The 16,517-nt window shown below is 35.4% G+C and overlaps 1 protein-coding gene across 4 annotated transcripts in view; it reads right to left on the bottom strand.

Moving 5' to 3' along the window:
- The window catches only part of WDR37 (WD repeat domain 37), a 125,401-nt gene that overhangs the window by 7,897 nt on the left and 100,987 nt on the right, over window positions 1-16,517 (bottom strand). For all 4 annotated transcript variants that reach the window (XM_027841533.1, XM_027841532.1, XM_027841530.1 and 1 more), the window contains 2 exons: window positions 5,415-5,549; window positions 4,798-4,912 (listed from right to left, as the gene is read on the bottom strand). In XM_027841533.1, coding sequence (XP_027697334.1) covers window positions 4,798-4,912; window positions 5,415-5,549 — 250 coding nt within the window. The remainder of the gene's footprint in view (window positions 1-4,797; window positions 4,913-5,414; window positions 5,550-16,517) is intronic.

Raw genomic sequence — 16,517 nt, 5'->3', positions numbered from 1 at the left:
GTGTGTGTGTGTGTGTGTGTGTGTGTGTGTGTGTGTGTGTGTGTGTGTGTGTGTGTGTGTTAAGTTCAGAATAAGAAACAAATTAAAACCAAAAAACAAGGAAGGTTCTAGGGGAACCTGAAGCCTCAAGGCCACATGTGGCCTTCTAGGTCCTCAAGTGTGGCCTTTTGAATCCAAACTTCACAGAACAATAAAAGTATCTGTTCTGTGAAGTTTGGATTCAGGCAAAGGGCCACACTTGAGGACCCAAAGGGCCACAAGTGGCCTTGAGGCTCCATCCCTGTTCTAAAGAGTTGGGAGACTATCAGAGCAAAATGTTCTATAAACTGTCAATTTTGGAAGAGAATAGCGGGAGGGTTTTGTTCATTTTTCAAAAATGAATATTTTTTGACAAGACACCAATATAACTTTTTTTAAAGAAAGGAAAAAAGAAAAGGAAAATCTGAGAGATAGGTTCTAAATAATACTACAATTTAGACAGATTCAGAACTAGTGGAATGGCTGAACCCAAAGAGTAGGCATTAATGGCTCAATGTGCACATGGACCTCCACAAGCTCCTACTTTGGCACTTCACCATGGTATGTTGGTAACTATCAGTTCTCAAAAGCTATGCCAGTGGAGAATAAGCTCTGGCAGATGCTATTTATCATGTTAAAGAAAGATTTCAGGTATGTCCTTGACAATATAATCACTCAGAGGATCAAAGAATGTGAATTGGAAAGAACCCAGGACATCTTCCTTTCTTCCTCAACAAGTTCACTGCCTGTCTTACAGTCTTTCTCTCATTCCAATGTCTGTCCGCAAATTAGAGAACTTCAAACATACATTACTGATTCTGTGTAATGGTTGAGAGCTGGGCCTGAAGTCAAGAAGACTACCTGGCAGATAGTAAGTGCTTGTTTCTTTCCTTCTTTATTATAATAGCTAGAGGCAAGTGGCATAGTGAATAGTGGTGGGCCTTGAATCAGGAAGATCTGACTTCAAATCTGCCTTGAGACACTTACTAACTGTGTGACTGGGCAAGTCCCTTAATCTCTGTTTGTTTCAGTTTCCTCAACTGTAGAATAGGGAATAACAGCAGCACCTACCATGCAAGGTTGGGCAGTTAGGTGGCACAGTAGATAAAGCACTGGGCCTGGGGTCAGAAAGACCTGAGTTCAAATGAGGCTTCAGACATTTAGTAGCTGTGTGACCCTGGGCAAGTCACTTAACCCTGTTTGCCTTACTTCCTCATCAGTAAAATGAGCTGGTGAAGAAAATGGTAAACCAATCCAGTCTCTTGAGCCAACAAAATTCCAAATGGAGTCACAAAGAGCCAGAAACAACTTGAACAACTGAACAATACCATGCAAGGTTACTGTGAAGATCAAATGAAGTATTTTTTAAAAGTGTTTAACATAATGCCTGGCACACAGTAGGTACTAAATAAATGCTTATTTCCTTCATCTTCTCCTTCCCTCCAATACTCTAACTTCCTAGAACTTCAATCCCCTCAATCCCTATAACCTACTCCTCCACTCTACCTCAACTACACAGAGATGGTCGTATCGTTGATCTTGTGATCACTCAAGTGTTCCAATTTCCCTCTTCATGTACTCAGCAAATCCTCTCTTACCATAATCTTCTATCATTTCATCTCTCCCTGTTTTTACAACCCCTAACTATTCTTCATCCTCCCCATGACCCCCATTCTTTGACCCTTCAATTTTTCTCTAGGCTATTCCCCTAAAGTCTTCTCTCCTCCTCAATCCTTTGGTGAACCAAATGAGTTCTATACCAAAAGTGTCAAACTCGAACAAGATTAAAATGTAACTGGGAAATGTTTAACAAAATAAACAAAAACACAACATGGCATTTGTTGTTGTCTTTTAGTAGTATGTGTCTGACTCTTCCTGACCCAATTTTAGGAGTTTTGGGAAAGACAATGGAGTATTTGCCATTTCCTTCTCCAGCTCATTTTACAGGTGAGGAACTGAGGCAAACAGGGTTAAGTGACTTGCCCAGGATCTCATAGCTACTGAGTATCTTGAGGCCACATTTGAACTCAGGAAAATGAGTCTTTTTGACCATAGGTGCAGCAACAGGGTACTCTATCCACTGTGCCACCTCGCTGCCTTAGAATACAACACAGATAATGTTAATTTGTGTTTCTTTAAGTCAATATCCACCTCCACCCCATCAATTTTTCAGTCTGTTCTACACTATCTTCTACTTTTGACTCCCTTGCCTCCTTGTACTCCTGCCAATCCCAGCTTGTCAAACTTCAAGGCTGGATTACTAACCCCCTACAGCCCCCACTCCCAGCCTACTGCTGAACAGGACAGGAGGAAATCACAAAACCATGCTGACCTAACTTGACATAATTAGATTCACTACAAATTTACGCTATCTAATTCCAAAAATTTTATGCTATTTAATCTCAAAAAATAGCAAGAAAATCATCCTACTCCTCCATAATCAATACCGACTTACTCTCCTTGGCAACTGACCTAAACTTCAACTCAAGTCTACATGGTATCCCCATCATCCACTCTCTCAACTGAAGACCTTAACCCCCAGACTTCACTGAAAAAATTGAAGTCATCTGCTGACTGAATCCTCCAATAGAATGTGGGACCCAGAACTAAACATGCTGGTCCTTATAAGTTTGATGTAATAAGAGTACAGGTGAATTATCATTTCCCCTATTACTGGACACCATGTCCTTCAACTTACCCCAAGATCACATTTGCTTTATTTGCTGTCTTATTACACTGCTGATTCATAATCAGTTTGCAGTCCCCTAAAACCTTAAGATCTTTTACAGAACTGCTATCTGTCCACAACACCCCCATTTCATACTTGTGAAAAGTTTTTTACTTAAGCACAATACTTCACAATTAGTCTTGCTGAATTTCATCTTATTAGACCCAGCCCAATGCTCTAGCTTTCTAAGATTCTTTTGAATCCATTCTCCATCTATTCTGTTAGCTATCTCCCAGTTTTGTGACCCCTGTAAATCCAATTATTATCCCATCTACATCTTTACAGAAATCATTAGTAAAAATGTTAAAGAGCACAAGGCCAGCCACAGATAACTAGAGTGCTCTGATGGAGATCTCCTGCCATGTTGACCCTGAATTAACAACTACTCTGAGTTTGTCTATCCAACCAGTTCTGAATCTATTACATTTTACATTCCTTGAAGCCAAATTTCTCTACCTTCTCCTTAAAAATATTATGAGATACTTAACCAAAAAAACTGCTAAAATCTAGGTAAACTGTATCCCATCATCTTCCAGTTTAGTCCTGTCAAAAAGGAAATGAAGTTGGACAAATATGATGTTATCAATGAAACCAAGACGGTACTTTGTAATCACGATTTCTCTTTCTAGCTGTTCCAATACAGTATCTCTTTAGCACTAGGATTTTCCCTGGAATTGAAGTCAAGTTCACTGACCTATGTTTTACAGATTATGTTTTCTTTCCCATACAAAAAATCAAGACATCTGCCCCTTTTCAGTCTTGTAGTACCTCTCCCATTTCCCAAGATCTTTCAAATATCACAGATATTTGGGTAAGGGAGACTTTTTTATGGATGACACAGTGGTAACTGGGTAGATAGTGTTACCAGTAAAGTAACAGGAAGTTCTGAAGGGGGAGGATTTTTTTGGACATGTTGAGTTTGAGATGTCTATATGACTTCTAATACAAGAAATTCAAGAGGCAGTCAAAGATGCATGACTGTAGCTTATCAGAGAGAAACTAGGCCTCAATATATAGACCTGGGAATCAGCTACAGATGATAACTGAAACCATGGGCACTGATGAGATCCATATAGAGGAAAAAGAAAAAAGGGCCCACAATAGAACTTTGAGAGATGCCCATGTTTAATGGGTAACATGACTAAAGAAACAGTCCACATGTGTTAAAGATATCCTTCACCCTAACCATCCTCTCTAACCTCCATCCCTACCCAAACTTGATGTCTATTGTTAACTGGTCTATTATACTTGGGCTTTAAGGTTTACAACAACTCTGTGAGGTGGATAGATAAGGAACTCTAAGGACTTAAAAGTTCTAAATCTATGAATCTACGAAGTATTATTATCCTCATTTCACAGAAGGTAACCGGAGCTAAGAGCAAATGGTCACACAGATACTAAATGCTAAAGCTGGGAAACTATCACATATTCAGAATGGAACCTAAATTAATAAGGATTTTTATTTTAAAAAAAGTAGAATTTTAAAGCAAAATTAGGAAGTTGGTGATGTGTGTCTTTGGGAATCTCTGCCAGCTCTTTATTCAGTAACTCCTCTTATATGGCTCCCTTGATTTTTAAAAATCTCTCTCTCCCTACTTTCCCCTATATCACAAGTCACTTATTGTGCATTACCATCACAATTTTAAAAATGCTCTAATCAACTCATTCATGCTAAAGTATTAATATCTGATAGTGCTTAATATCATATCCCTCTCTACAAGGAGTAACACTGCCATTTTAACAGGTAATGTCAAACACTGATGATAGGCTGATGGATATTTGTGCATGTGTGTGTGTGTGCATGTGTGGACACGCACACATGCATGCAGATGTTCTGCAAACTACATAGATAACAGTATACTTCAATTATGTGTAAAGCTGGCCCTAGTTCAGGGCCTATTATTCAATAATTAGTTCATTATTTAGTTGTCTGATTTTTCAATACATACAGTTTCAAACAATGAATTTATAAAATTCTGAGCTCACAGTTACTCTTCATCAAAACCATAGAAAGATGCAATGCTCACTTTGAAAAGTAGTAACTCAGTTACCTGTCTGTTACTTCGGGGGAGCCTTGCTAATCGTACGCCTGACATATCAAATAATCTAACTTGTCGGTTATCATGTGGAAGGGCAATGATTCTTTGACCAACACATACGTTAATCCTGCAGAGAAGAGAAAAAAGTAGTTTATGTACAGAACCTGCCAAATAGGACTTTACAGAACAATTTTTTTATTCCACTAAAATGAGTATTAACTACTTTTTATGTTTTACTGAAAAATATGGTATTAGAGATATTATCTGAAGCAAGGGACAAAATTACTTATCTCCAGGCTCCACTATATGCAGCTGTTACTCAAAAATAGACAAAGTCTACCCCACTGCATTAAAAATTATTTATAATTTCTACCCATTGTTAAGTATATAATACAGACAGAACCTAACTTTTGGGTTTGTTTTTTTTAAACCATACCAACCCAGGCTGATTTAATTTTTCACAAGTAAATGTCTACTGAGGGTCAATGATAAAATATCTAAATTATCTTCCAAAAAGATTAATTTACAAAGTTCTAAGTTAGATGCTTTGGGAAACTATATTCAACACTTTTCAGAGCATTAGGGGCCTAATTTTATATACCTTTATATAACAAATAGTTTAATTTTACCTGTTTATAGCAGAGTCTGTTCGGATAGTTGCAATTGGGGATCTCATATTTTTCAAATCCCATACTTTTACAGTACGATCATCACTGCCTGAAACAACATTGTCCCCCACAGTAAACACAGCAGAGGTCACAGTGCTAAAAATAAAAGATAAAAATATCAATTTAAAAAATTCAATTCAGGTTGATTTGTTTTAATATTTTCATAGACAACATCACATAATGTCCCATATAAAATACAACAATAACTTTTGTAAATTTCTAAGAGGGCTGTCGTTGATGTATTGATTCATATTATGTAAAGGTAAGTGATACTGTGTCTTCTGCTCTATTAAGCATCTTCTCATACTTTGAAAATTCTCTAACAAGTAAAACTCAAATTTGGTAAATCCCATTCCCTTCTCTTTCATCAAACAAAAAAAAAGTCCACTCTATTAGCATTCTAACTTCTTTCATTCTAACAAAACAAAAACAACAACAACAAAAAATGGAAGAGGAACTGGTGGAAAAAAATATAGGCTGAAACCTGCATGAATTCCTATATTTTTGAGTGAGAGATTCAAGAAAATGATATACGTGTACATGGTTTATGACAATTTCATAAATTATTTCAAATGTAACTTTTAATCAAATCAATCAGAAATATACTTATATACATGAGCAATCAGAATAATGTATTACCTCAGAGTCTTACTATACATTTAGACCGAACAATATAACAGAAAGAAATCATTGAACTTTTCTGCCACCAAGTACCTCAAAGAACCATTAAAAAAAAATTAAACTGTCAGAACAGAAGGAAGGGGTGGCTCCCAGAGAGCCAAGAAGAACCCAAAGGAAAAGCCAAGAAATGTGTAGGCAGGGATTTAGAAAACCTGGATTATTTTAAAGAATGGCAGAAACAGGAAAATGGGGATTGGGGAGGGGGGTTAATATCTTTTAGCCTTATGCATCTTCTACAATTTATTACTGCATTGGTCTGAATATAGTTCACCAAAAAAAAAAATGGCATATCTGAGATTTCTCTGAAAGAAAAAAAAATGAACATCCTCTTAAAATAATTATACAAAATTAATGCATTGAAAAAATCTTTTCCATAAGGTTTTTTTTTCTTTTTACCATTTCTTTCAATTCCAATACAGAGGTCTGATTAATTTTTTTTATCACTGCCCTCTTCACCTTTGTCATTTTTGTTGCCTTTCTTACTAAGATTACAATCATAGGCCCCACTAAGGTTTTTTACAAGGCAAATTTTGAGAAGAATATGGCCTGTATCTGGATCAGCATGACTCTCCTTTCAACCTAAATACAGTGTCATGTGTGTGTGTGTGTGTGTATACATATGTATGTATGTACATATATGTGTGTATACAGTATGGTATATAGTACTAATTCTTAACGACTAAAATTTCAAGGAATACAAATTTTAAATACTATTCAAAAATTACTCTGGTCTCCAATGCCAAATCTAGATGTAAATGAAATAAGATATTCAAAGTTACATTCAATAGCTTCATTATTTTCCAACATCTTTGATTCTTTATAATGTTATTAATTCTTCAAACAAAATAGGAGTGTTTTTCCACAGGAAAAACCATACCCAATGCCTTTCAGGTGTAGGAAATCAGTTTTCCCCTAGTTGAAAATAAGAAACAGAAAAGGATTTCATGAAGCACTGTGCTTCAAACTCCATGACAGAAATCTTACTTCTTCATATAATAAGTTCTGACTGTGCTTATTACCTCCACTTCTCTTTCTCCCTTTCTTTTATCTAAAAGAATGTTATTTTAAAAATAAAATAAAACCCAGATTCAGACCTTGAAGGGCTTAAGCAAACAGTGGGGTTTCAATTTTTATAAGACATGAGGTACTAGCCAAGCTTTATGACCCCTGGAAGCCGTAACACATTAAAAGTTTTTCAAAGTGACTACTGAAGTTAATATCTATCTATCTATATCTATATCTATCTATCTATCTATCTATCTATCTATCTATCTATCTATCTATATATATATACACACACACACATATATGTCTGTGTGTGTGTATGTGTGTGTATGTATGCCTGTATGTATTTATTTTCCCCCAAAGTCTAAGGTATTCTATAGGTTTAAAGTCACAGTCGGATGAATTCACAGCACACAAATATATTGCTACCACCTCATCAGCCTCAGTCACATGGGCTATCAACCTGGTACCCTACTTTAAAAGAGTACTGACCACTGTTTGGATAATATATGAATCACTTCTCATGATTGCATATATGAGCTCATAAATCAAAAGCTTGACTAATTTCCAACTATTAGATTTACCGGCATATTCTCTAGTTGGGGTCATGCACATCAATTTCTTAGAATTTAGTAATTCTAATTTTAAATGTCAGTTGTTCCTGTCACTTCGGCTGTATTACAAGAATTTGATTTCATGTTCTATTCAGACTACTGATTAAGATTAGCACTATCCATGTCACAATGGCCCAGTTTACGAAAGCCTTCTTAATTTAAATTGACGTCAAATTAAGCTCTAATTAGGACTAAACTCTATTAAATTGATAATACAAAGTTTCTCAGTGTAATACCAAAGTGCAGCAAATGGAAAATTTGACATGACGCCTGAATCAAAGAGCTTCACCAAAACTTTCTGATCATCTTCTCCATACACAACTACTACACACAGTGTAAGAGGTTTAGTATATAACTGAGCAGTGTCTTTGTCTATTTTTTTTAAAACAGGGCACATTTTCTATTTTCCAAGTATGCAGCCTTTTAAACATATCTAAATGAATACAAATAAAATTCCTAAAACAGACCATTTCATGTCATTTCTCCCAAGTTAAAAGGTAAGCTTCTTGTGGGCCAGAACTAGATCATACACACACTTTTCTGGTATACCTGTAGCACCCAGCAGAGTACCTGACACAGTAGGTGTTCAGAAATTCTTGATTAATTGATGGACAAAAGCAAACTATGATAACAGATATCTTTAGGTTAAGATAATAGGAAAAGTGGTTGGCCATATAATACCACTACCACATAATACACTAAATAATAATACATAATACATAAATAAAGTTTAGTAAGATATCACAAAGCATTCCTTAACTTTAAATTTATCAAGCACCTTAAGAATTTACCAACAGAAGGAGAGGGCATAAAGGGAGGAAACCTTGTCTAAACAAATGACATACATTCTGAATCCAAGTCTGGTTGAATTCTGATCCAGATGCCTTTGGATTTACTGGAAATCAACTATACCTCCTTCACTATCAGAAAGTCTTATTTTATCCTGAAATCCATCAAAACTACAAGAGTAACTGAAAATTGCTATTAGCCCACAGCGAATGGCAACATGCAACATTCATCCCAGGCGAACAGCATCCAAAAATGCCTTAGTCATCTGCAGGGATACTTAGTAGAGGTTAACTGAAGTTTTCTGGTACTCAATAGGAACCAAATGAAATTTGCCAACAATATCTAGTTATTAAATCTCACCAGAGACCTAAGATCTTTATAAAAGCTCATAAAATACTCACAAAAAAGGTATCTACGGTCCTGGTATAGTTCCATTACATTTTTTTTTTAAAAGGAAAGCAACATTAAAAATCTCAACTCTGACAGAACCAAAAATGATGGGATTCCTGCCCTTAGAAACACAGGAAGAATCCATTCCCTATGAAACTCCAGCAGTCTACGCCGTATCTTAAGGTGAAAAGGTTGATACTCACACTTAGATTCTTGATATTCTCACTTACAATCGACAGTTATCTATCCGTAGATTTCCTTGGAATCTCCTAAGGAAACCTAGGCTCCTTGGCTTTAGAGAAAGCAAAGGGAAGCCAGATTCCCTCAAGCAATATTTTCCGTTAGCATTATGTCCAGAGTCCCAGTCTGGAGGAAAAAGGGGCAAGAAAAAGGAAGTGAGTGGGAAAAATTAAGCTTGTACTATGGCATTAACAGAAAGAGTACTAGTCTTCTTCAAAACGGGGTTGGATTTCAAACTCCGATGCTTGTCAGCTGTCTTGAACATGTCTCTGGACTCCTCTGTGCCTCAGTCTCAGCTGCAAAATGAAGAAGACGTGATCCTTGGAGCACAATTTTAGAGCCGAAAATGACCTCAGACACTACCGAGTCAAACTCCCTTCTCTGACTTATGGGGAAAACGACGTCCGGGGAAGCTCAGTGACATGGCCAAAGTCCAACCAGGTAGGAAAGCCCAGATGCAAACATAAGTCCTCTGATTCCAGATCCAAAGATCTTTCCAATATTCTATATTACCACCCATGTATTATGAAGAAAGTATTTTATAATTCATCTTAAATAAAAATGAGTTATAATGTATGACCTATAATGATTTGTAACTGTTCCTCAACAACAGCAAAAAAATCTAAGCTACACCTTTGCAAAGTAGAAGAAAATTTTCTCAGAGAAGGATCACTGTCTCTCTCTTCCTTTTTTTTTTTTTTGACAAGAACTGATTTCATTAGTAGAGGCATCTCCCTTTAAGAAGTTCCTTCTAACAGTACAGATCAGCAACTCTTTTGCAATTTTCAGTTAATGTATAACTCTATGATGATAAAATTCTGGAAGCCACTGACCTGGATGAGAGGAAAGAGAGTCCTTGATACAGCAAGGAGGAAAGCAGTTAGCTGAGTTATCATGACCAAAACTGAGCTTAGGCCCTGGTTGTCACCACTGATCTACAATAATATGAGCACTAACAGCATCCCTCCAAAAAGAAAAATATGCTTGGTGGGGAAATCAGGTGAGCAATACCAGATTTGAAACCAAAAAATGTCAATCATTCTTGACCTTGCATGGAAGAGAAGGCTCAACGAAATGAGAAAATAAGAAACTTCCTCACACTATAGGCCCTGGACTAAGAGATGACTAACAAGCAAATCCTAAAAGGTCTCCACAATCTGAATGCAGATGGAAGTATATCTTTTCACTTATTTTATTTTTTTCTCATGTTTTTTCCTTTTGATCTGTTTATTCTCCCACAACTCTGACAAATATGGAAATATGTTTTACATGATAGCACATGTATAAACTATATCAAACTGCCTATCATTTCCAAAGAGCGGGAGGAGAGGAAGGGAGGGAGAAAAATTTGGAACTCGAAATCTTGTAAAAATGAATGTTAGAAATGTTCTTGATATGTAATTGGGGAAAAAATAAAACGAGAATCTCCACAATCTGAATCAACTTCAGCTAAAAGCCTGACAGCTTGATTCCACACTCACCCTTAAAATGCTGGAAAAAAACTGAATCCAGGCAGAAAGGAAGGTTGATCAGTCAGGAAAGAGGAGGAAGTAGCTAAAACGGAGTAGGACTTGTAACGTTTTTCTTGGTGTTTCTCATGACTGTGAACATGAACATGTCCCTGAATCCCTTTGACCTTCAGTTCCTGAAATATATCTTCTACTTACATCCTACCTACTTTACAGGGTTGTGGAGATAAAAATGCTCTACAGACCTTTAAGTGTTAAATACATGTGAGTTATTATTATTAGTAATAAAACCCCTAAAAATCTGAATGAGGTCATGTTTACTTCATATATATCAGGGAAGCTGAGAACTTGGAGACCTAAATTACTTTTTGAGGACAGTGCTAGATGAGAGGAACTCGTAATGAAAGAAAGAATAATGGGAATGACTATCAATGGGAAGAATCCAACTGTGCCCTAAAGGTGCAAGTGAAAGGATAGTGAAAAGATAACAAGTGAAAGGATAACAAGTGAAAAAAAGAAAGGGATACTTCAGGGAACCAAATCCAGATCTAAAAAGAGGAAACATGTCATGGAAGCATGAGGTATAAAAAATATTTTAAAATTTTAAAATTTAAAAAAATTTAAAAACATAAAACTAAAATATCATGATTCCCTTCAGCAAGCTTACAAAATATCAGATAATCCTCAAAATTATCTACAAATCATTATTTTTATTATAGATGGAGAACCTAAACCAATAAATTAAGTTATTCAAGTCCAGGGAATCTCTGGCAAAATGGGAAGTAATGTTTAAAACTGTTCAAATTATCACCTGATGTACAAATCAATTAAAAGGCAAATATTTATTGAGTACATATTTTTCTTTCTTAAGCAAGTAATTTTATTACGGCATGGGGGCAAGTCAGGGTTCTCAAAGGCAGTTATCAGTGGAACATAAACTTTGATATATCTTATTTAGATAGGAAGGCTTTGACTAGTGCCCTGTGATAGACTAATAGATTCTAGCCAAGTTCAGAGATGCTCATCATCACCAAGTTGTTCAGAACAAACATGGAAGATAAAATGATAGTTATAAAAAGAAGAGCAATAATTAATGCATACATAGTAGTTTAAGGTTTGCAAAGTCCATTACATCTATCATCTCATTTGAGTTTGCAATTATTCTTTGAAGTAGGTATTATAGGTTTTTGCCATCATTTTTGCAGATAAGGAAATTCAGGTTTTTAAGGAGGCAAAGAAACTTTCCTACAGTGACAGAGCTGGTAAATGTCAGAGGCTCAGTTTTCCTAGCATCCATTCTATCACTACATCCCCTATACCACACTGCCTAATACCACAAGACATGATCTACCTACCTTCAAAGAGTTTGCCATTTAGTTAGGAAGATTATAATACGCTACAGAATGAGACAGTAACTACTAAACTGTCATAGACAATTGGTACAACCTCCTTTCAAATGTTCAAACGACACCTCCGAAGCTTTGCCTCATCCTTCAGGTGTCAATGATCTGCTCTTCCTTGGACCTTGCACAAACACTTTATTTGTGCCTCTCTTACACAGTCAGCAGATTTCATTTTGAATTATCTTCACTGACATATGTGTTATACCCTCCTAATAGACTGTCAGCTCCAAGACAGCAGGGGCTATGCCTTATTTATTAATATTTGTGGCTTCCTCAGCAGACTGCATGAAGTTCTATATGAAGGCTCTTAGTAAGAGTTTTTTTTTTTTACTTGAATTCAACAGTTCAGAGTACAGAAAGGCCAATCGTGTCTGACTCAGTAGATAACAACCAACACAAAAACATAATTCTCACCTATTTTCTATGCTACTATTTGCAAAGGAGTTAAGAGAAAATGGGACTGACTGAAAATCAGAAAATTTGTGTTTGCTCCTTTCAGATCTAAATACCTAAAAGAGAAGGTTAAAATCTGATCTCAAAGGCATTAACTACTTATAGACTTCAAATAAAGTTAAAGATGTCTAGTGATTTCTCTTTGGACTTTGGTCTTCAGGTGACTTTAGTTAATATTCTGCCAGATTAATAAAAGGAAATGTCAACCAAACATCTTCTAACCCTTTGTTAATAGAATGCTAAAAAGCATTAGGTTTTTAATAACTCATAAGCCTGACAGCTACCATAGGACATCAAAAGGGAAAAAAAAAAAAAAACTAGAAAAGAGGCAGTAATGCTCAAAAGACACCCTTAAAGTATCAGTCCCGTGGGGAGTTTGAGGAGCTGCTGCTGCTACTCCCTAGAAAAGCTTCAGACTCTGCCAAACCCCAGCAAAACTCATTTATCTTGTCGCAGCGAGCAGCCGAGCAGACACCTCCAGCTGACAGCCCAGCACTTTTCTCACCACACACCACTGCCCGATCTGGAACATTCTGTTCCCTCCGTGGGTCTCAATCAACGAAAATACTGTAATGCTAGCACTCCTCATTAGGGCTAACAGCTGTCTCTCCAGTCACACAGAGACACAAAACTGTTTTGCATAACAATCTACTGAAATTTCACACACAGGGAAAAAAAATATGATGTGGAAAATGCTGGACCATGAAATGAGGATGGAGAGTGCTTTGGGGGCATCACATTAAAAAAAATTAACACTATAGTTTCTCTTTCAGAGTTCTACAAAAGCTGTTCTGGAAAATAAATCACTGTCTTTATACAAGAAGAAAATATATGTCTGTTCTAAAAAGAGCCAGTGTCTGGTCAGTATAGGATAAGTCAAAATCATTTCAACACAGGATTTATATTTTTCAAGTTTCATAAAACTTTTCTCAATATTTTTAAGTTATTTATGAATTTAATGTTATTACTTTGACCATCGCAACTACTGAGTCAGTGACTATGCCAAATGTCCTATATTGTTAATATAAAAATACAAGAAAAGCATCTACGTCATCTAAGATAAATAATCCTCTTTAAAATACACCATTTTCTACAACTGAGAACCAAAATATATTGCGGCTAAACTGTAAGTCCAAATTCAGAATGTACTGACACATTGGAATAATTATTTAAGGCTTTCTGGGCAAACATTTTTCTTTATATGTACAAAATGTAAGTAACCAGGTAGCCAAATTCCCTAAAATGTCATTTTAAGTAAAGTGTGAAATACTCAATTTAGGGGAGAAAAAAAACCTGAAGTCATTTCACCTCAAATGATTAAACAGTTTAAAATAATCTATAAACAGAAGCAAATTTCTTTTCTGATAGACAACACAATGTGGTATAGCAGAAAGATTCTGGGACAACTTGGCAATAAGGAGACCTGAGGTCTAGTCCCACCACTGAACTTAGCTGGGTACACCTTTAGGAAAGCCTTTTTTAATATCACTAAGCTTCATTTTCCTCATCTGTAAAATTAAGAAGTTGGAATGACTAGTGGAGGAAGAGGAAGTCAAGTCTAAATTAGTGAAATGTCTGAGTCAAAATCTCTTTTATCATAAAGAGTTGAGAATCATCTGAAATTATCACCTTTATTACTTTTTATAAATCTACAAAGTCCTACTTCCATTCTTTAGCTCATCAAAGAGAAGACTTTCCATGTTCAAAGGCTATGCAATGAAGCTCTTCCCAACAAGAGCTGTTGGTAAAGGTTACTGGCCAAACCAACTTAATTAGTTTAGAACAACTTAACATTGGCTACAGGCTGATGAATTTTTGGTCAAAGCTACTGTTAAAGTTCATCTAAGTTACAGAAGAGTTGCAATCTGCATTAAAGTAGTACTTACACTGACAAACTTAAATATCTTTAAAGCATAAAGTTTTGGTATAAAAAGATATTAAAGAAGTTAGCCAAGTACTTTTAGGAGTACTCTGAAGCAATATGCTTCCTTAAAGGACAAACAGTCCTTTATCTATATATAAGACACACATACATATATATGTATGTATACACACATACAATATATAATATATATTTGTTGAATGAATTAATCACAATTCTGGTTTTGATATATCTTAGTGTGTCTCACAAATTATCACTAACAATCTAAAAATCTCCAGAAAATAGAGAAAAACTAAACAATGATATAAACCAAGTTATATTTTTAGAATAGGGAAATGATCTACTGAAAACAAATATTAATATGGTGCAGTATTTTTTTAAAATTCAGGAATAAGTGCTGAAGCTAACATAAAATACTCAATAAACAATTTTAACTGATAATTCAAAAATAAATTCCAGCCCAGCTTCATTCAAAATTATAATAATTCTTAACTTGTCAAGTTTTGAATTAATTTTGTCTCACTTTCATTCTGCAATACTGATTCTCATCATGTCAGTTTGTTTCTATTGAAATTTAGATACACACTTATATCCTCTAATACCTCTCTTTCAAATTTTTATAGTTAAAGAATATGACAATAAACTTCATCCAAGTGTTTTATGTGAGTATTTGTTTTACTCCCTCTACCACACCGATTCATAACTCACATGTAACTTACAGTTTTTAAGTATCCTGGGGCCATGGAGAAGTTAGTTAACTTATTTATGAAAACAAAGACAGTATGTATGAAAGGCAGAATGTGAACGTAGGTTAAAGGCTAATGTGCTAGCCGCTATATCCATGCTGTACTCAATGTTAAGGCAAGTATTAAATTCAACTAGGTTTTCAATAAGCATTTGTTAAATGTGTTAACTTGTGAAATATAGTTGAGATACAAAAGATAAAAAATAGTCGCCGGCCTTGGGAATCTTAAAATGCAATAGGGGAGATCTCACAAGCATGATATTGCTGGTGAACTGAATTCTGTGCTCAAAAGGAAAAACAATCTATTCCACGTCTGGATACCAAGAAAAAATTATCTGCCAAGTAACTAAGATATATAAATGTTAGTGATTTTCTGCCAGCAACCGTACAAATCAGAACAAGACTGTGGAAGAAATGGTTGGTCAATAAGATGTCACCTATACTTATCAAAAGTAACTATTTCATCAGTTGTGACCCCGGCGAAGGGATAACTCTAGTTTAAGTTCACATTTTTTTCCAACAAAAATGTTATCTTAACCTTTTCTTTTTATAAAAAAAGTCAAATCTTTTTATGAGCACTAAAATAAGAATCAGGAAATCTCTGTTTCAGCCACTGTTCTACCACTAAAATTCACACTGCAACATTACCACCAATACCCTCCAGTAAGTATATACTAAGGACAGTGCGATCACAATGAATTTAGTTGTTTTAAATTCAACTGAAAATCACTTTCCTCAGGACTTAGCATCTTGATTTTCCATCAATTTACTTTTACTTCCTAGATCAAACACTTGTCCTTCTTCTACAAAAAGAGTTGTGCAAAAAAAAGCTGCAAGCTAAGTACATGATATATTTGGAAATTTTTAAGTCTCTTAAATTAAATTGTCACTTAATGTTAAATTTAAATTGAATTAACAATCTACAACAAAAGCTCCCTGATTTGGAACTGGGGAGATTAAGTGGGAAGTCTCAATTCCAAAACACTTTTAAAGGCAATGTAATTTACTTTCCAGTATATTCAATTACTTAAACTAACAAAGTATTTCCAGTTAGAGGATCTATATCAAGTGCTTAGTACATGAAAGGCACACTACTCTAACAACCGGGTTTTATAAAGACAAAAAACAAATGTCCCTTCCCTCAAGGAGCTTACATTCTATTAAGTGAAAATAATATGTATCAATCAATCAATGAACATTTAAACACTCGCTATACGCTGGGTACTGTGCTAGATACGGGAAAGGGGGTTCAAAGAAAAAGAATGAAACAAAATTCAGTTCTCAAGTAGTTTACATCCTAAATGGGAAAACAGCAAATATATGCATAAGAATACACATGCACGCGCACACACACACACACACACACACACACACACACACACACACACACACA

This window comes from Vombatus ursinus, unplaced genomic scaffold, assembly GCF_900497805.2.
Source record: "Vombatus ursinus unplaced genomic scaffold, bare-nosed wombat genome assembly UNPS02014861.1, whole genome shotgun sequence".
NCBI classification, from domain to species: domain Eukaryota; kingdom Metazoa; phylum Chordata; class Mammalia; order Diprotodontia; family Vombatidae; genus Vombatus; species Vombatus ursinus.
Note: the sequence above shows the minus strand (reverse complement) of the source record. Positions and strands in the feature narration are given on the sequence as shown.